The 16,973-nt window shown below is 35.3% G+C and overlaps 1 protein-coding gene across 5 annotated transcripts in view; it reads right to left on the reverse strand.

Moving 5' to 3' along the window:
* Positions 1–16,973, reverse strand: part of FSTL5 (follistatin like 5) — an 845,021-nt gene that overhangs the window by 554,829 nt on the left and 273,219 nt on the right. For all 5 annotated transcript variants that reach the window (XM_051831719.3, XM_051831717.3, XM_051831718.3 and 2 more), the window contains exon 4: positions 5,469–5,717. In XM_051831719.3, coding sequence (XP_051687679.3) covers positions 5,469–5,717 — 249 coding nt within the window. The remainder of the gene's footprint in view (positions 1–5,468; positions 5,718–16,973) is intronic.

Below are 16,973 nucleotides of genomic sequence, written 5' to 3' on the forward strand. Positions count from 1 at the left end.
ATACCTATCATCTATCTATTAAATATCCATAAGTGTCCTGTAAACATACGGATACTGAACACATTACAGAATTTTCTTTTTTTAAGATTTATTTATTTATTTGAAAATCTGAGTTGCACAGAGAGAGGAGAAATAGGGAGAGAGAGAGAGGTCATCCATCTGATGGTTAACTCCCCAGATGGCCTCAACGGCCGGAGCTGCACCGATCTGAAGCCAGGAGAAAGGAGCTTCTTCCAGGTCTCCCATGTGGGTGCAGGGGCCCAAGGACTTGGGCCATCTTCTACTGCTTTCCCAGACCATAGCAGAGAGCTGGATTGGAAGAGGAGCAGCCGGAACTAGAACCAGCACCCATATGGGATGCTGGCGCTTCAGTCCAGGGCATTAACCTGCTGCACCACAGCCCGGCCCCAACATTACAGAATTTACAAAACGGGATGAGGTGGAAAATTGGGAAGATTTTAATATCAAATGATGAATGTATGCATATAAATACTTAACGATTCCTGGAATGTCTTAGACAATATATAGAATTCTGTATTTAATACTTTGTTATGGAGAAAAACAATTGAAAACTATCAATAAATATTAAAATAAAAACTAACTTTAAAAATGAAACACAACTTAATGCACTTTATGTCACTAAATTTGATTAATAAAATTGGCTGTGATGGTAGGCACTAATTTAATTAAGAGGGACTGGATATTCATAGTATACTTTGGCCTTGAAAAAGTTAATCTACATTTAAAATTTCCAAGTTACAAATTTTACTATCATTCTGCACTTTCTATTGGTTAATGCTGACTAGATTAAAAAACAACAACAAATGGCCAAACAAAAATTTGGGTATTGATTTTCAACATTTACATATATTTATCCACACTGCTGTTTTTCTTGTAATGAAATAATGAAAAATAGGCTATATAAATATAAAATAGAAGCTTTTAAAAGGTGTTCTTTCTTGGGAAAGAAAAAGAAAGCGACTTAAAAGTTTACGTCAGGGCCAGCGTTGTGACTTAGCAGGTAAAGCCACGACCTGCAGTGCTGGCATCCCATATGGGACCCAGTTCAAGTCCCGGCTGCTCCTCTTCTGATCCAGCTCTCTGCTATGGCCTGGGAAAGCAATGGAAGATGGCACAAGTGCTTGAGCCCCTGCACCCGAGTGGGAAACCCAGAAAAAGCTCCTGGCTCCTGGCTTTGGATCTGCCCAGCTCTGGCCATTGAGGCCACCTGGGGAGTGAACCAGTGGATGAAACACCTCTCTCTTCCATTCTCTCTCTCTCTCTCTGCCTCTGCCTCTCTGTAACTGTTTCAGATAAATTAATGAATCCTTATAAATGGATAAATAAATAAAAGTATATGTCAATAATAAGTAGCATAATTTAAAATATAATCAAAAGTCCTGCTTTCTAGTTTAAGTTCCACAAGTCTCTTTTAAAAAATCAGATTAAAGACATTAATTAATTTAAGAAAAAAGATATGAATTTCACTTACGATTATGCTAAAAAAAGAATAACAGAAAAACACCAGGTACCACTGAAATGGTTCACAGGTAGCTGTACAACCACATTTCCCAAGTTGTTTTTGTTTGTGATGCATGTTTAAGTGCACAGAACATTTGATTTTATGACAGTTTTATTCTCAGCACAGCAAATGGCAAAAGGGTTTCTGTTCAATTGACTTTCTCATAAAAGGTTTAATTTCCTACATTTTGTTATCAGTTATGTCTAGAGTTTCTTCCTCCAGCTTATATGTAATTCTGTTTTGTATGGCGGAGTGACCTGGTGTCAGTCAGGGTGAGCAGGAATTGTACTTGCTCTAAGTGATGGTGTGAATTGCAGCAGCTAGAAAACCCTCTTTGGAGTAAATAGCTTAAAGGCCAAGATATCGTATCACAAAAGTGAACAGCTACGAGTTACATAAAAACAGAACATTTCATATTCTGCTGACTAACATTAAAAATATTTGATGACAGTAAATAAAGGATAGGCTATCCCACATCTAATTACAGCCAGTCATTTCATTATCAAATGTGACTGGAAATTCATTAGAGAAACGTTATATTCAAAAGTATATTATTAAATCTATTGTTCCACAAAATACCAGTCTCTCAAAAGCTTCTTGGTAAATTCACGTGTGCATAGCAAAGCCAGTGAAACTAAGTGCTGCGATTACTACAGAGGCATTTCAATATTTAACAGAGGTAAAAAGATGATAGGTGTAGATATTTATAAGTATTTCAATTTAGATATATAGACATAGATGCTTTTTCATGGATTCTAATCGTATGAACAAAATGATTCCTGGTGGAATCATTTTGTGGGTGGGAGGGACCATTAGATCTCTACGTTCTTCATGATAGTCAATTAGATACAGAATAGTAAAGACTTGTTAATAGTTTTAAAAATAAATTTTAAAGCACCAGTAACCTTTCAAGGAAGGAGTCAGAAAACTTTTCTTTTGAATGAAATAAAAAATAGTAGAGTTTGAGTGCCATGAGGTCTCTGCTGTAACTACTCAGCTCTCTTTTTAGAGTACAAAAGCACTAAACAACTGGTTGCGGTTACATCCCGTTAAAACTTCACTTTAGAAAAAGCGGATTGTGACCTAAAAAGTAGGACTGGGGCTAGTGTTGTGGTGCAGCAGGATGCAATCCCCGCATCCCATATCAGAGCACGCGTTCGAGTCCCAGACGCTCTGATTCTGACCCATCTCCCTGCTAATGCAGCTGGAAAAGCAGCAGAAAATGGCCCAAATACTTGGGCCCCTGCCACTCATGTGGGAGACCCTGAGAGAGTTCCTGGCTGCTGGCTTAGGTCTGGCCCAGTCCCCAACCATTGCAAGAGTTTAGGAAGTAAAATAGAGGATGGAAGATTTCTTCCTCTCTCTCTCTCTCCCCTCTCTGTCTCTCTGTGTTTCAAATAAAATAAGCCATTAAGAAAAAGTAGGTTTGGCAAATAGGTTCTGATTTGTTGACCCAATTCTAAGGCTCACACAACCCCCTTTTGTTATTCTAAAAGAAGTAAATGCCTTTTCCTTTCTTTCTTTCTTTCTTTTTTTTTTTTTTTTAAGTTGTTTGGCTTTGCTATTTAAAAATATATAATTGGGGGGAGGGGAGCTGTGTTGTGTCTTAGCAGGTAAAGCTGTTGCCTGTGATGCCAGCGTCCCATATGGGCACAGGCTGGGCTCCCAGCTGTTCCACTTCCACTTATGACCCAGCTACCTGTTAATGGCCTGGGAAAAGCAATGGAAGATGGCCCAAGTCTTTGGGGCCCCGTCAACCATGTGAAAGACCTGGATGAACTCCTGGCTCCTGGCTTAGTCTGGCCCAGTCCCTGCCCTTGTGGTCATTTGGGACATGATTCAGTGGATGGAAGATCTCTCTCTCTCTCTCTCTCTGACTCTCTAACTTCCAAATAAGTACATAAACGTGTATATATAATATATATAAATTTTGATATCAGAATTTGTCATTCTTGAACATGAACTTGATTGTTTTTCTTCTACTGGAACATTATGGAAAACAATATAACATGGTGAAGTTCCACACAAAAATGCAATTCACAATCACCAGATTCACTTTAGCCATCACAACAATGTCAGGCCTTCAGCTGTATAGACTCTTTCCATCAACCTGGCCAAATGAGCACCTACATGACAGGCAAATTGTTTCATTGCCTATTGTTTACACTTTCTCTGCCGAAATTATGTCATTTTCTAAGTTAGATGTTAGGCAAAACACCAAAAAAATGAAAAAAAAATCCACAATTTCTGAAACCTGGGAAACTTGCTAACACGTACTAAATAACTCAGATATTATATACATTTCAATTGTATGGATGATGAGAAAATATTTTGAAGCAAGCAGAAATGTAACAAAAATTCCTAGTAGGATCATGAAAGAGAAAATCTACCGAAGCATTTTTTAATGATGCCCACTGGTAAGGAAGATAATCTATCTTATCTATCCCATGAAGACTTTTCTAGAGTGGCACTAAGCCTAAACATCAGCCACTAAACACAGATTATTTGCCCACAGGATATTTAATATGTAGTTCTAAAAAATCAATTTCTGGGTATCCAGTGAACAAAACCTCAGCTTTATACTACCACTCTAAATTAATATATTTATATAGTTATACATCACATATTATTTACCTTTTTATTATATCAGTGCAGTAGTATTAATTTCTAATGTATACATCAGGTCAGAGTGACAGAAAGGTATTCTATGACATTGTTAAGAGAACAAACTTCAACTATTTATAAACTAGATTTGATAGAAAAGGGTAATAAATCCATCCTAAAACCAAAATATCTGCAAATATTTCACTGAACGAACTATAGTAACAAAGCATTATCTGACCATAATTTTAAGGTATCCATAATGCACCATTCATTGTAAGTAAACTATTCTTATTATCTTTCTTCTATTATGTGAAGGGATTCTGGTAGCCATAAAGAGTACAGATCATTGTATCTTACATAATTTGAGAACCTCTGTGTATTATTTTTAAATAACAAACAATACTTTATTCTATTAATTTTGAATAAAAGCTAACTTCCAAATCTTGTCTTTAACTTATTAGGTAAGTGAACGTGTACAAGCATAATGCAGTCATACATTTAAGAATGAAACTGTCAAACATGTTTTGAAGAGAAAACATACTTCAGAGTCACTCTGAGCAACTGAGACTTGGAACCAGAAAAAGACCGCAAATCAGGTTGATCAATGACATTAGAATGATGGAAGTTTTACATATTTAATTATGACAATTAACAAGCAAATATTTCTAAAGCATTACCAGTGCATAATGAACGATGTTAAAGCCATTCAATACTTTATTTATGTAATGTGCTAAAATTCTGTTTCAAATTACTGATTTGGCACTACTTTCCACAAAAATCAACAAATTCAAGAACCTGCAAGAAAATACTAATATTTTCAAATGTTAAACAATTGTCATTTCAGATACATTATTGTGTTTACCATGAGTTCTTCGTAGTTGTTTCAGTGTGCCACTACAGGCTCTATGTAATCTGAATTACTCTGTGTAAACTGAAACCATCATTTTCAATCAGGAAGAAATGAGATGTTATCACAGCGGGTCTGGCACTCGCTGGTCCCTCAGCTCCTCTCCAGGTGCTTTTAGGAGGATTTGGCCTAACAGATTGAATTGGCCACCCTGCATCCAGGACTTGGAAGCCATATGGTACAATGCTGAAAGCTATATTAAATTTTGAGTCCTAGTTTGGCCAGGTTTATTCTCAAAACTGAATATTGGAATTCATTCATGTAAATTTCCATATATTGCTGCTTACTGCCACAATTAAGCACACTTTATTTTCCTTTTCCTTTTTCAAGCACTTGCTGTTACCAAATAATGCTAGAGTTTAAACTGGAAAACGCTAGTTGAGAATAGGAAAAAAACTGGGGCAGGAAGACACATTAGGTTCAACCTGCATTTACCTTTAAAGAAACAGTCTTCGTTGTGAACAATGGTAATCTTTTGTTGTTTCAGACAAGCGGCTCTGTGAACTTCACAGTGGTTTTCATAGAATTCTCCATCAGACCCACACACAGGTTTATAGTGTCGTTTGCAAACGTCCATGCAGGTGCACTCAGCTTGGCCTGTCTCTCTGCTCATCAGACAGTGTCTTCCCAAGCCACAGTACTTATTTTCACAAGATCCAAAAGGGACATCCTGAATTAGAAACCCTGTAGATGAAAAATAGACAATCATTTGATTCATATGTCCAAATAACCTAGGCATTTCAAAGGACCAAATGAAAAATGTGTTCTAACACAATTGCAGTATAATCAGATATCTGTGTTATTTCAGTAGAGGAGAGAATTGCATCAGAACTCAAAAAAGAATCCAAAATGATGGATTTTTTAAGACTCAACATTCCTCCCATCTCTCCCTGTTCTTGGAGTCTCCTGTCTCTTCTCAGAGAAGTGTGATGCTTAAGGCATTAAAACATATCTCAACATAATGGCATCACAGCAATTAAACACATAGCTGCTAATCCACAGGTTAAATTCTCTCCAATGACTCGCAAGCTTTAGGCATCTAACAAACCTGTACCTCAGTTTATTCACCTGCAAAATGGGGATAATATATTATATCTTCAGAGAATTACCAAGATTAAAGGGCTTGGCATTTAAAAAATCTCATTTAGATATTAGTTATTATTATCTCTTCAGAAACATTCAAATGACATCAATATGTGAATGAAAACTATTTTAAAAATTAAACAAATGCTAGTGAGAATGTGGGGGAAAAGGTACTCTAGTGAGAATGTAAACTGGTACAGCCACTATGGAAGACAGTATGGAGCTACCTCAGAAATCTGAATATAGACCTACCATATGCCCCAGCCATCCCACTCCTGAGAATTTACCAAGGGAAATGAAATCAGTATATGAAAGAGTTATCTGTACCCCCATGTCTATTACAATTCAACTCACAATAGCTAAGACATGGAATCAATCCAGATGTCCATCAACTGAAGACTGCATAAAGAAATTAAGGTATATGCACACAATGGAATACTACACAATGATAAAAAAAATGAAATCCTATTGTTTGCAACGAAATGGATGCTACTGGAAACCACCATACTTAGTGAAATGAGCCAGTTCCACAAAGACAAATACCATATGTTCTCCCTGATCTGTGGTAGCTAATAAAGTACCTAAAAGGTAATCTGTAGAACTGAAATTGACGAACAGTTTTTTTTTTTTCATTTATTTGTTGAACACTTTACTTAGTGTAGGGTTAATCTTATGTGTATAAAGTTAATTTAAAATAGATCTTTGTAAAAAAAAAACTAAGAATGGGAATAGAAGAGTAGGAGGAAGAAGGGTGGGAGGGAAGGCATGAGGGAGGATAGGGTAAGAAGGATCACTATGTTCATAAATTTGTAAACCTGAAATGCATGAAGTTTGTATACCTTAAATAAAAGGTTTCTAGGTAAACAATTAATTTTATTATTAAATTTGTCTTCATATTTACTCATGCATTTCCAAATGGAATTTGAATTAATAAAATTAAAATTATACAAAAAGACCAACACTGTCAATGGTGCAATTTAAAAATATACATTTTTTCTGATAGTGGAAATTGGAACAATTTTTTGACAACAATTGTTAATATTTGCATTCTTTACTGCTACAATCCAATTATAGAGAAAACGGTCTATAAAATTAAAAACAAAAATGAAAAATCACTTTATTGACCTATTTTCCCAGTGCTACATTATTTTTAAATAACTGATTGGAGCTTTTTAACATACTCAATAACTTTTAAAAAATATATGCAATGCAATAGTTCTTGAACTTGGGGAGGATTGGTAAGTCAAAGTGAAGCTGGTTAAACACTGCCTCTGCTCACTCTAAGAATTTCCGATTCAGGATATCTGGCATTAACCCTAACACGTTTTTCATGAATGATCCCAGTTGATGCTGTACCGCTTTCTCCAGGATGATATTTTAGGGCCTCTGATACAATGAGATATTAGTTTATGATTAAAGTAAGCAGAATAGTAAGGAAAAGATTATGGGGCCAAAGCTCAAGCAAAGTAAGCTAAGCCTCCTCCTTCAGCACCGGCATACCAAATGGGCACTGGTTCCTGTTCCAGCTGCTCCTCTACCAATCCAGCTCTCTGCTTATGAACTCAGAAAGCAGTGGAAGATGGCCAAAGTGCTTGGGTCCCTGCCTTGTGTGGGAGTCCTGGAAGAGGCTCCTGGCTCCTAATCAGCTCAGCTCTGGCCATCACGGTCATTTGGGGAGTGAACCAAAGGATGGCAGATCTTTGTCTCTGACTCTCCCTCTCCCTGTAACTTTACCTCTCAAATAAATAAATATAAACCAAAAAAATTATGTAATTAATTATGAAATGATTTTAAATGAAAGATAAGAGGTTAATATTAAGATCAAAAACATAAAATAATGAAAGCATTTGTAAGATATTAGGAAAAGATATAGGAAAATAAGCACAATTGATTAGCTAGATTGATATGCTACTGGACAAATTTTTCTACTTTACCATTATTGGTTTTAATGTTCAGTGTAGAAAATAAGAAGGCGGCCATTAGCCTGAGGCTGTGCCCTGGCTTTGAGTCTGTAACCAAGAAATTGCAACCTAACTTTGAACACAAATAAATCAAACCAAATTTAGAAATATGTGTGAGTGTGTGTGTGTGTGTGTATAACAAATAGCAGGGTTTCAGTCAATCACAAACAGCTGAGCTTCCACCTAACACAGGCATCTAGCTGATCAGACGATACCTATTTACAAATAGAGTAAATGCTTTATCATGCAATGTCTCAGTAAGGCAAAAATCCACCTGCAGCCCTATGTGTTCATTGTTCATTGCTCAAACTATTGGGCAGAGCTATTCTGAGCCTCTTTCCATTATAAATGTTGACAAATGCATGAATCCTCCTTTGCTAACATAAACACTCATATTTAATTTGTGTAATTGTTTTCTGTTAAAAATGAAAACACTGGAGTCCAAAATTATATAAATTATAATTATTATATAATAACTAATATGAATGAAGAAAAATATTTCCTAATTGTTGTACCAGCATTTATGCAGATTATCCAATCAATGCATATACAGTCCACAATCAGGCTCTCCTTATTATACAGCAATTTAGTTTACATAATAATGTTACATAATTTGATATTTTATGACTACCAAATAATCAGTTAAGATTTATCAAAAGATTATTTTATTATTTTTTATTACTAAAGAACGAGTCCATTCTACATTTCACTCACAACTCACAAATTTAGGTAGTGCTTTGAATCAACTGAATTTTTCTGCCTTGGGGGAAATGATTTGTTATAACATGTAGACATATCTAGTATACAAGGATACTTCAAATGATTTTTGGAAAATTTGAGTTAAAAGATACATTTATTTTGGAGCAACAGTAGTTTTGAAATACATTGATAATTTTTGTACAACACACATTTTACATAAATGTCAACAAGATTCGTCTTATCTGAGGTGGTAAATTTCCCATAATCTCATCAATGCTCTCCTTAAAGCCTGCACTCCACCTTAGATATAAAAATACAAAATGTCTAAAAGCTGATAAACTATTTTACACTAGCTAGATGTGTTGCATGCAGCTGCTACAATGAAAGAAATTAAAGCTCATAGTATGTAAATTAATAATGAACACATCCTTGCTGGCAGTGTTTATCCATGAGTAATGCTTAACTAAGCTTCCGCTGAGATTCAATCAAACTAATCTGATCAGTATGTCCAAGATTTCTTTTGCATATATTCAATCATATAACACAATAAATGAATTTTAATCAATAACTTAAGTCCTGCTGTCTTAAACCTTGTTAAAATAGCATCCCTCCCCTCAAATTGGCAATATACTTAAGAAGTACATCATTTTATAATTTCTATTCCTTCAGAGAACTGCTGTAAAACAAGGCTGGAATATCAAGACTACATACACAAAGTCATAAAGCAAAATCATTCTACATTGTTCTATGGTGGTCTTTTCATATTCTCAATTACTATGTCATTCTCTTCAGGGAGGCATACCAATATCAACATCTCCACCTGCCTCTATCTAATTATCTACCTATAAATCCATCTATGATACTTTTTATCATGCATGTACTTAATAGAGTTGATATAATTTAGAATAGATTTTAATATAGAACAAAGAATTTCTGCTGTTCTAGTGCACAATGAGGTCACTTATAGCTAATAATAATATACTGTGTATTTTTTTAGAAAAGCTAGCAGAAAGGATTAATGTTTGCTCTGACTTTAACTTTATGTACATGTGTTGAAACATTATATCATAACATTCCATATATAATTTCATTCTTATGAATCAGTTAAAACAAAAATAAGCTATTAAAACAAGTATATAGAAGAGATCTTCAAAATGCACAGAGAAAAACCATATTATGAAAAAATGTGGTTGTATTTGAAAATATTTGCACTAAACAAAACATAGTTACAATGAAAGCTAATGTCCACGAAATATATTCAGTAAAGTTTCATAGGAGTGACCAATATTTCTAGTTCACCTGCATTAAGCAAAACTCATAACTTTTAAGTAACATTTACATATTCTATAATTGGCTTCCAACATACAGAATTAAAAGTCATTTTGATTTTGATTTTTTAAATTTCTCTTTTTCTCCTGACTTTGTATTTTCATTTGTTTCATAGTAATAGTTATAATACAGTCTTTAAAATGAGTCATTTTTTGCATTTTTATTACAAGTGTGATTTTGGGCAAGTGATTTAAAAATTACTAAGCTTCAGTTTCCCTAACTACAACATACTAGAACTCAATATTATTTAAGTGAATAAATAAAGTGGAGATGATAATAATAAAAAAATACCATATGGTTGCTGAAAGTGTTATGTAGGATGACACGCTGAAAGTGCATGGATAGGGTAGATATGTGCTTAATATGTGTATTATTTTTATGTATTATCATGTATTGCACATGGAATATATTCACTTACACTTATTTGAATAAATATCTTTGACAACTCCAGTTTTATTATAACAACTGGAAACATGTTTATGGGAGTGTTGAAGCACGGGTTTTGCCAAATAATACCTTTGAATTTTTTAAAAGCAATCACTATATAAGAATTCCTTTCAGTTGCAAAGAAAGCAAAAGAGAGAGAGAGAGAGAGAGAGATGAAAGGGAGGAAGAAGGAAGGGAGAAAGGAAGGAGAGAATAAAGTAAGGAAGGAGTGGGGGTAGGAAGGAAGGAAGGGAGGGAGGGAGTAGGCAGAAAAGCGAGGGCTATAACTGACATATTCTGGTTAGAATTAAGCATGATGTCTCGGTGACATTGTTCTATTCGCATATGGAAAAACTGTGAAGCTCTTCAGTAAATCCAAAATACAGTTTCCTGGAGCACACTATAAATTCTCAGAAAATGTATTCCGTCCTCATAAACTTTGTGGCAAGTGGCTGCTGAGGTAAACACTGGAATGCCCAGAAGACTGAGCACAGTGAGATCTTTCCACGCCCTTAAAGATCCAGAGACATACTTCCTGCTGCTGCTTTGAGAAGTTGGTCAAAACAAGGCTGCCTGATGGAAAGCTTGCCCAGTGTGCCCCAACAGAACAACAATCCATTAGAATAGTCACATAACATGTACTTTAGTGCACTTGAAACTTTTTTCACTATCTTAGATAATCCATTGCAGTTCTTCAAGCACCTTAATATAATTGTGTAATGTATTAAAATGAAAAAGAGATAAATATCAAAAAAGCATAATTGAAAGAAAAAAGAGAGAGAGACAGAAAGATGGGGAGCGGGAGAGAGAGAAAGAGAAAGAGAGAGTGAGCCAAGGATTCAGCTAAATTGAATCCATTCATATTATGGATTACGTTTAATACTAATGAATGATTGCCTGTGGAGAAGACATTGATATGTAATTTCAATAAGTTACATGATTATGAGATCAGTAATTAATATGACAATACATATTTCTTTTTATAATTTATTTTTAAAATTTTGGTATGAAATGAAGCATTTGTATTTTTATGAGATATAGTAAAATATCTCAATAGACACACACAGGATAAACTAATCAGACAAGGCAGTTAGCTATTCCATTTCCTTTATTAACATTTATTTCTTATTTAGAGTCCTTAATCATAAGTCTGAAAGAACACAGAATTGTTTGATTTATTATCTCAAAACTCCTTCCAATATTTTATCTTAATTATTTATTTTACTCTTCCCAAATCCTATCAAAAACCATATTTTCTCTTTTTATCTTTATATCATTATCACGTTGAGAATAGAATAATACTTAAGCTGATACACTTCAACTGGCAAAAAAAAAATAAAAAATGCTTTATTTGGATAATGGGAAAGAGTAGGAAGCCAAAGAAATCTCAGACTATAATAGTCCCCTTAGCATTAAGAAAGACCTTGATATTATAAATAGGTCAGCAAATAGAGACATGCACAGACAGATAGACCATATGTGAATTTATGGCAACTAAGGCCTTCTGCTAGGTGGATAATGTTTGTGATTATGAAAAGAAACATAATGTCTAAAATGTTTTAAAAAAGACATTAGGGGCTGGTGCTGTGGCTCAGCGGGCTAAGTTGCTGCCTGCAGCACCAGTATCTCCTATGGATACCGGTTCAAGGACTGCATGCTCTAATTCCAATCCAGTTTCCTGGTAATGCACCTAGGAAAGCATTGGAAGTTGGCCCAGTAGTTGGAACCCTGCCCTGTCATGGGAGGCCTGGTTGAAGCTCCTGACTCCTGGCTTCAGCTTGGCCTAGTCTGGCTACTGCAGCCATCTGGGGAGTAAACCAGAAGCTGGAAGATAGATCTCTCTCTCTCTCTCTCTCTGCCTTTCGCCCTCTCTCTGTAACTCTGCTTTTTAAATAAATAAATAAATCTTTCAAAATCAGTAAAATATTTGAATGACATTGAGAAAAATGTACTTTCTTTTGCATTTAGCTGCCATACTCCTCTATGAACTATGTTTATCCAGGTAATGAATGAGAAAAAAAATAATTTTTCTTAAATATGATAAAAGAACAATATAACTTGTTTAAAATAATGGTCACGCATTGTAATAGAAGGGTAGAGTTGACCATGTAAGTTTCAAATTTCTTATAATTCTGATTGTTAGGTGGCTAGGCAGATGGCTAATAGATAATTGGAAGGAAAAGCAAGGTTTAGTAATTTCTGTTACAAATTTCACTACTAGAAAAATATATTTTGTTTTTTAAAGTGTTTATTTATTTTTACACTTTTAAGTTTATTTATTTTTATTTATTTGAAAGGCAGAGTGACAGAGAGAGGAAAAGACTTAGAGATTTTCTTCCACCGGTTCACTCCCCAAATGCCCACAACAGCAGGGCTGGACCAGGCTGAAATCAGGAGCTATGAACTCTATGTGTGTCTCCCATGTGGGTGGCAGAGAACTAAGTACCCTTGGCCATCATCTGTTCCCTTCCAGGGAGCAGATTAGCAGGATGCTGGATCAGAAATGGAAGTGGCAACTGAACCCAGGCAGCCAGATATGGAATATGGCCATCCCATGTAGTGGCGTATCTCTGTGCCACAAATCCCATCCTTAGTTTTAATTTTAAAACCCACTTCAGTAAGTTACTTTTTAACTAGTTTAATATTTTCCAACTTTACTGAGACAAAATTGATCCCAGTTTATTAAACGAAAAGTAAAGACAGTTTACTGAAAGTACTATACTTTCATGAAGAAAATAAAATTTTTGAAAGCAATTAAACATAAAAATTTAAAAATACACTTAATTTATTTTAAGAAATTCTTTTTTTGTTAGGAGAAGGGATTTTTAAATGTCTAAATATTCACTATTTTAATTAATTCAATTTTGGGGCAGCAGTTTAAGTTTTAGAGCCAAATTGAGTGGAAAGTACAGATAATTCTGATATATCCTCTACTCCCCCTAAACAGACAGCTCCCTGATCCTCCATATCAACCTGCTGTCATATCAGAGGCAATGCTCTTTTATGAATAAAGTTTAAGATTTTAATCTCAGTCCTTCGTGAGCCTCTTTCTCTGGTGAGGGTTTTGGACAATGATAGCTAGCATACTCCGCAATAGTAAGGCATGGAAACTAAGTAGATTTTTCTCAGGTTCAGAACACAGTACTCATTACTAAATCAATTCTGACCCAGTCACATTTTTACTCAAATTCTTTGGGTATTTAGAAAAAATTACTATGCAAAACACTCTTTCTACTCTAATAAACTCATTTCCTTCAGTCCTCCACCTCCATCCAGCCTCCAGCAGCTCTGGTTTAAATCCATCTCATATATAATTCTCCAAATACTCTGTTTATCCCCTGAATCCTCTCAATTCCCCTAGCTTAGGTGTTGGGAATAATTGCAGGCACTTTTTTGGTTATCCATGCTCTTTCATCCCTTCCATAAATAGGAAAAATAAAGTCAACTCATTGCTTTACATAGATAAAGGCAAAAGGCAAAATAACAGACATCACGTTGGAAAGAACTATATCAGCACCTAGAGGAAGGTCATGTAACCCAGTCTAAGAGAGAGGTGCCAGAAAGCATTCTAGAGCCGGAACGGACATGAGAAGAACACTTGCATAGTATGATCATTAAAAATATTTATATGAGCGATGGGGTGGAAGGAGGACAGAGAGAGAGAGAGAGAGAGAGAGTTTGTTCCCAGCCACTGGTTCATGTCCTTACGTGCTTGAAACATCTGGGGCTGGGCAAGGTTGGAGCAAGGAGCCTGGAACCCAACCCTGGACTTCCCAGGTGGGTGGCAGGAAACGTGAGTCGTCACCTCCATCTTACAAGCCTGCATTAGCAGGAATCTAGCGTCAGGAGCAAACCAGGCATGAACCCAGATATTCTGATGAGTTACATTAGTCGTAAGTGGCATCTTAATTGCTAGGGAAAATGTCCACCCCACATAGTAGGATATTAAAAGAAAGCTATGGACATATGAGCAGGTTGAGATGATGCTGTCAAAGTACAGAAATTATGGTTGAGACTGTTAGATGTTGTTAGAGAATTAAGTTTAGATTGATAATAGGCAGCCTTCACGGTAGGTCAAGGATGTGTTATTGACTCAGTAGGAACTGGTATTTAGCAGTTTTAAGGAATCTAAGTGCAGGGGCTGGTGCTGTGGCATAGTGGGTAAAGCCGCCACCAGCAGGGCTGGCATCCCATATGGATGCCAGTTCAAGTCCAGGCTGCTCCACTTTTGATGCAGCTCTCTGCTATGGCCTGGGAAAGCAGCAGAATTTGGTCCAAGTCCTCGAGCCCCTGTACCCACATGTGAGACCCAAAAGAAGCTCAAGGCTCCTGGCTTCAGACTGGCCCAGCTGCGGTCATTGCAGCCATTTGGGGAGTGAACCAGCAGATAGAAGATCTCTCTTTCTTTGGCTTTCTCTCTCTCTCTCTCTCTCTCTCTCTCTCTCTCTCTCTCTCCCCCCCCCTCTCTCTCTGCCTCTGTAACTCTACCTTTCAAATAAACAAATAAATCTTTAAAAAAAAGGAATCTAAATGGAGGGCAGTAAAATAACATATGATAGAAAGTTACTACCATGGTCTAGTTGTAAACAGTGTGAATCAGAACAAATAGAGCTGTAAGATCAAGTTATAGAGGACCATAGTATGAGTTGGAAAGACAGGAGGCAAAGAGGACAGCTTTGTGCAGAACAAAAGGAGTTAAGAGTGGTTATAAATAAAGATACTTTTGTGAATATCATTAGGAGCTGTTGAGGGAATTTTTGACCAATTGCTTTAATAGTCTTCTATAATAATGCTTATATTATTATATTAAATATTTATTGAGCATTTAATATGGTATATATAAGTTATTTAATTTAATATAATCAAAATCGTATTTCATATTTTCAGATGAATAAACTGTTGGTCAGAAATATTAAGTTTTTGAATTACAGAGAACCTGAGATTTGATTCTAAAATCAGGTATCTGTGACTCCAAAGTGCATGGTTTTAAACTCCCTGTTATAGGCTCTCTTGTAGTAGGAGATAAACTTTTCTGTTCACACTGTGGGAAAAAGGTCATTTGCTAAGAGCAATGACATTTTAAAATCGTCATTTTTAGTGAAAGGACATAAATAATTGACTTGAATTGAAATGACATGACCAATGGTATAGTTAAAGTATATTTAACTTGTACCAAAACCCACAAAGTTGCATTATTTTTCTGTAAAACTAGTCTATTCAAATTTAAAAGTGAAAAAGTAATATTATGCAATTATTAGAATAAAGGCTCTACTTATAAAGTGTGGGGAAGGATTTGAATGAATAAAAAGCACAGACAATTCAAAATAAAGCACTATAGAATGGGTACCAAGTACAGGGTACAAGCTGTTTAAACGAGGAAAAGGTTTTCAAATTCTCTTTTGGTACATTGTTTTAGTACTTTAAGTCCAACAATTATTTTCCAGTGAAATGTCAATCTATTGTGATAGGAATTTAATAAATAAAAATAGCAAATTCTCGTTCTGTCTACACTATGCATGGAAACTGAAGTCCACAACTTTCAAGATCTTTAATTCTTTTTTATACTGTTATATGCTTTTTAAAATAAGTTCTGATACTTTTCTGTGTCTTACATACACCTGAAAATTCATGGCATAAATATAATTTCAACAATATGAAAATAATTATACTAACAAAAATTGGAATTATCTATAATATATGCCTCTATATTTTAACACTCCATATAGTCTTTGTACCACTTTGACTCATCTCTTTCGTAGCTCTACAACTACCTTGATTTGTCCCTTATCCCTTTCTTACTATGATATATTTTTATGATAATCCAATTTTATTTTTTAACTATACCATACTTTTGACTTCTGAGTATTTGAACTCTTCATTCATTCACAATATTTTTAACTCATCACTGAACGGAAGCTCAATTTTTTTTTCAGTTATTTCTATAAATTAATTTATCAATCTACCTGTTTACCTGAGTTGTTTTCTTAGGCTTCCAAGTATTTTGATGTTCTTGCCATTATGGTTTTTTGGTCACATTTAAACCTTTGATAAACTCTTTATAAGTTATACAGGAAAAATACTGTAAAATATCTCAACACATTATATTTTATAGATGTTTGCATTTGTTATGATAATCTTCTCTAGACATATTCTAATACCTCCATAATACGCTTAGATGATAGCCCTGTATGTTACTGTCTAGTCCACGATGTTGCATGGTTAGGTTTCCGCTCAGAGGAAAGTGTGCACGGCCTGCACTTCTCCTTACTCAGCAGACAGAAAAAACTGTGCTGCTGCTTTTCAGAAGTTTTTTGATTATGCCTTTCAGGTTCCCGAGGCCCAGAACCCACTGCACTTCTTTCTCATTGCGTATCTTGTCTCTGTCCATCCTGTTTCTGGAGCCTGTAGGGGTCATGTTATAAAAGTCTCTGAAGAAAGGTCA

This window comes from Oryctolagus cuniculus, chromosome 8 (assembly GCF_051225735.1).
Source record: "Oryctolagus cuniculus isolate XC-2025 breed Fujian yellow rabbit chromosome 8, ASM5122573v1, whole genome shotgun sequence".
Taxonomy (NCBI): Eukaryota; Metazoa; Chordata; class Mammalia; order Lagomorpha; family Leporidae; genus Oryctolagus; species Oryctolagus cuniculus.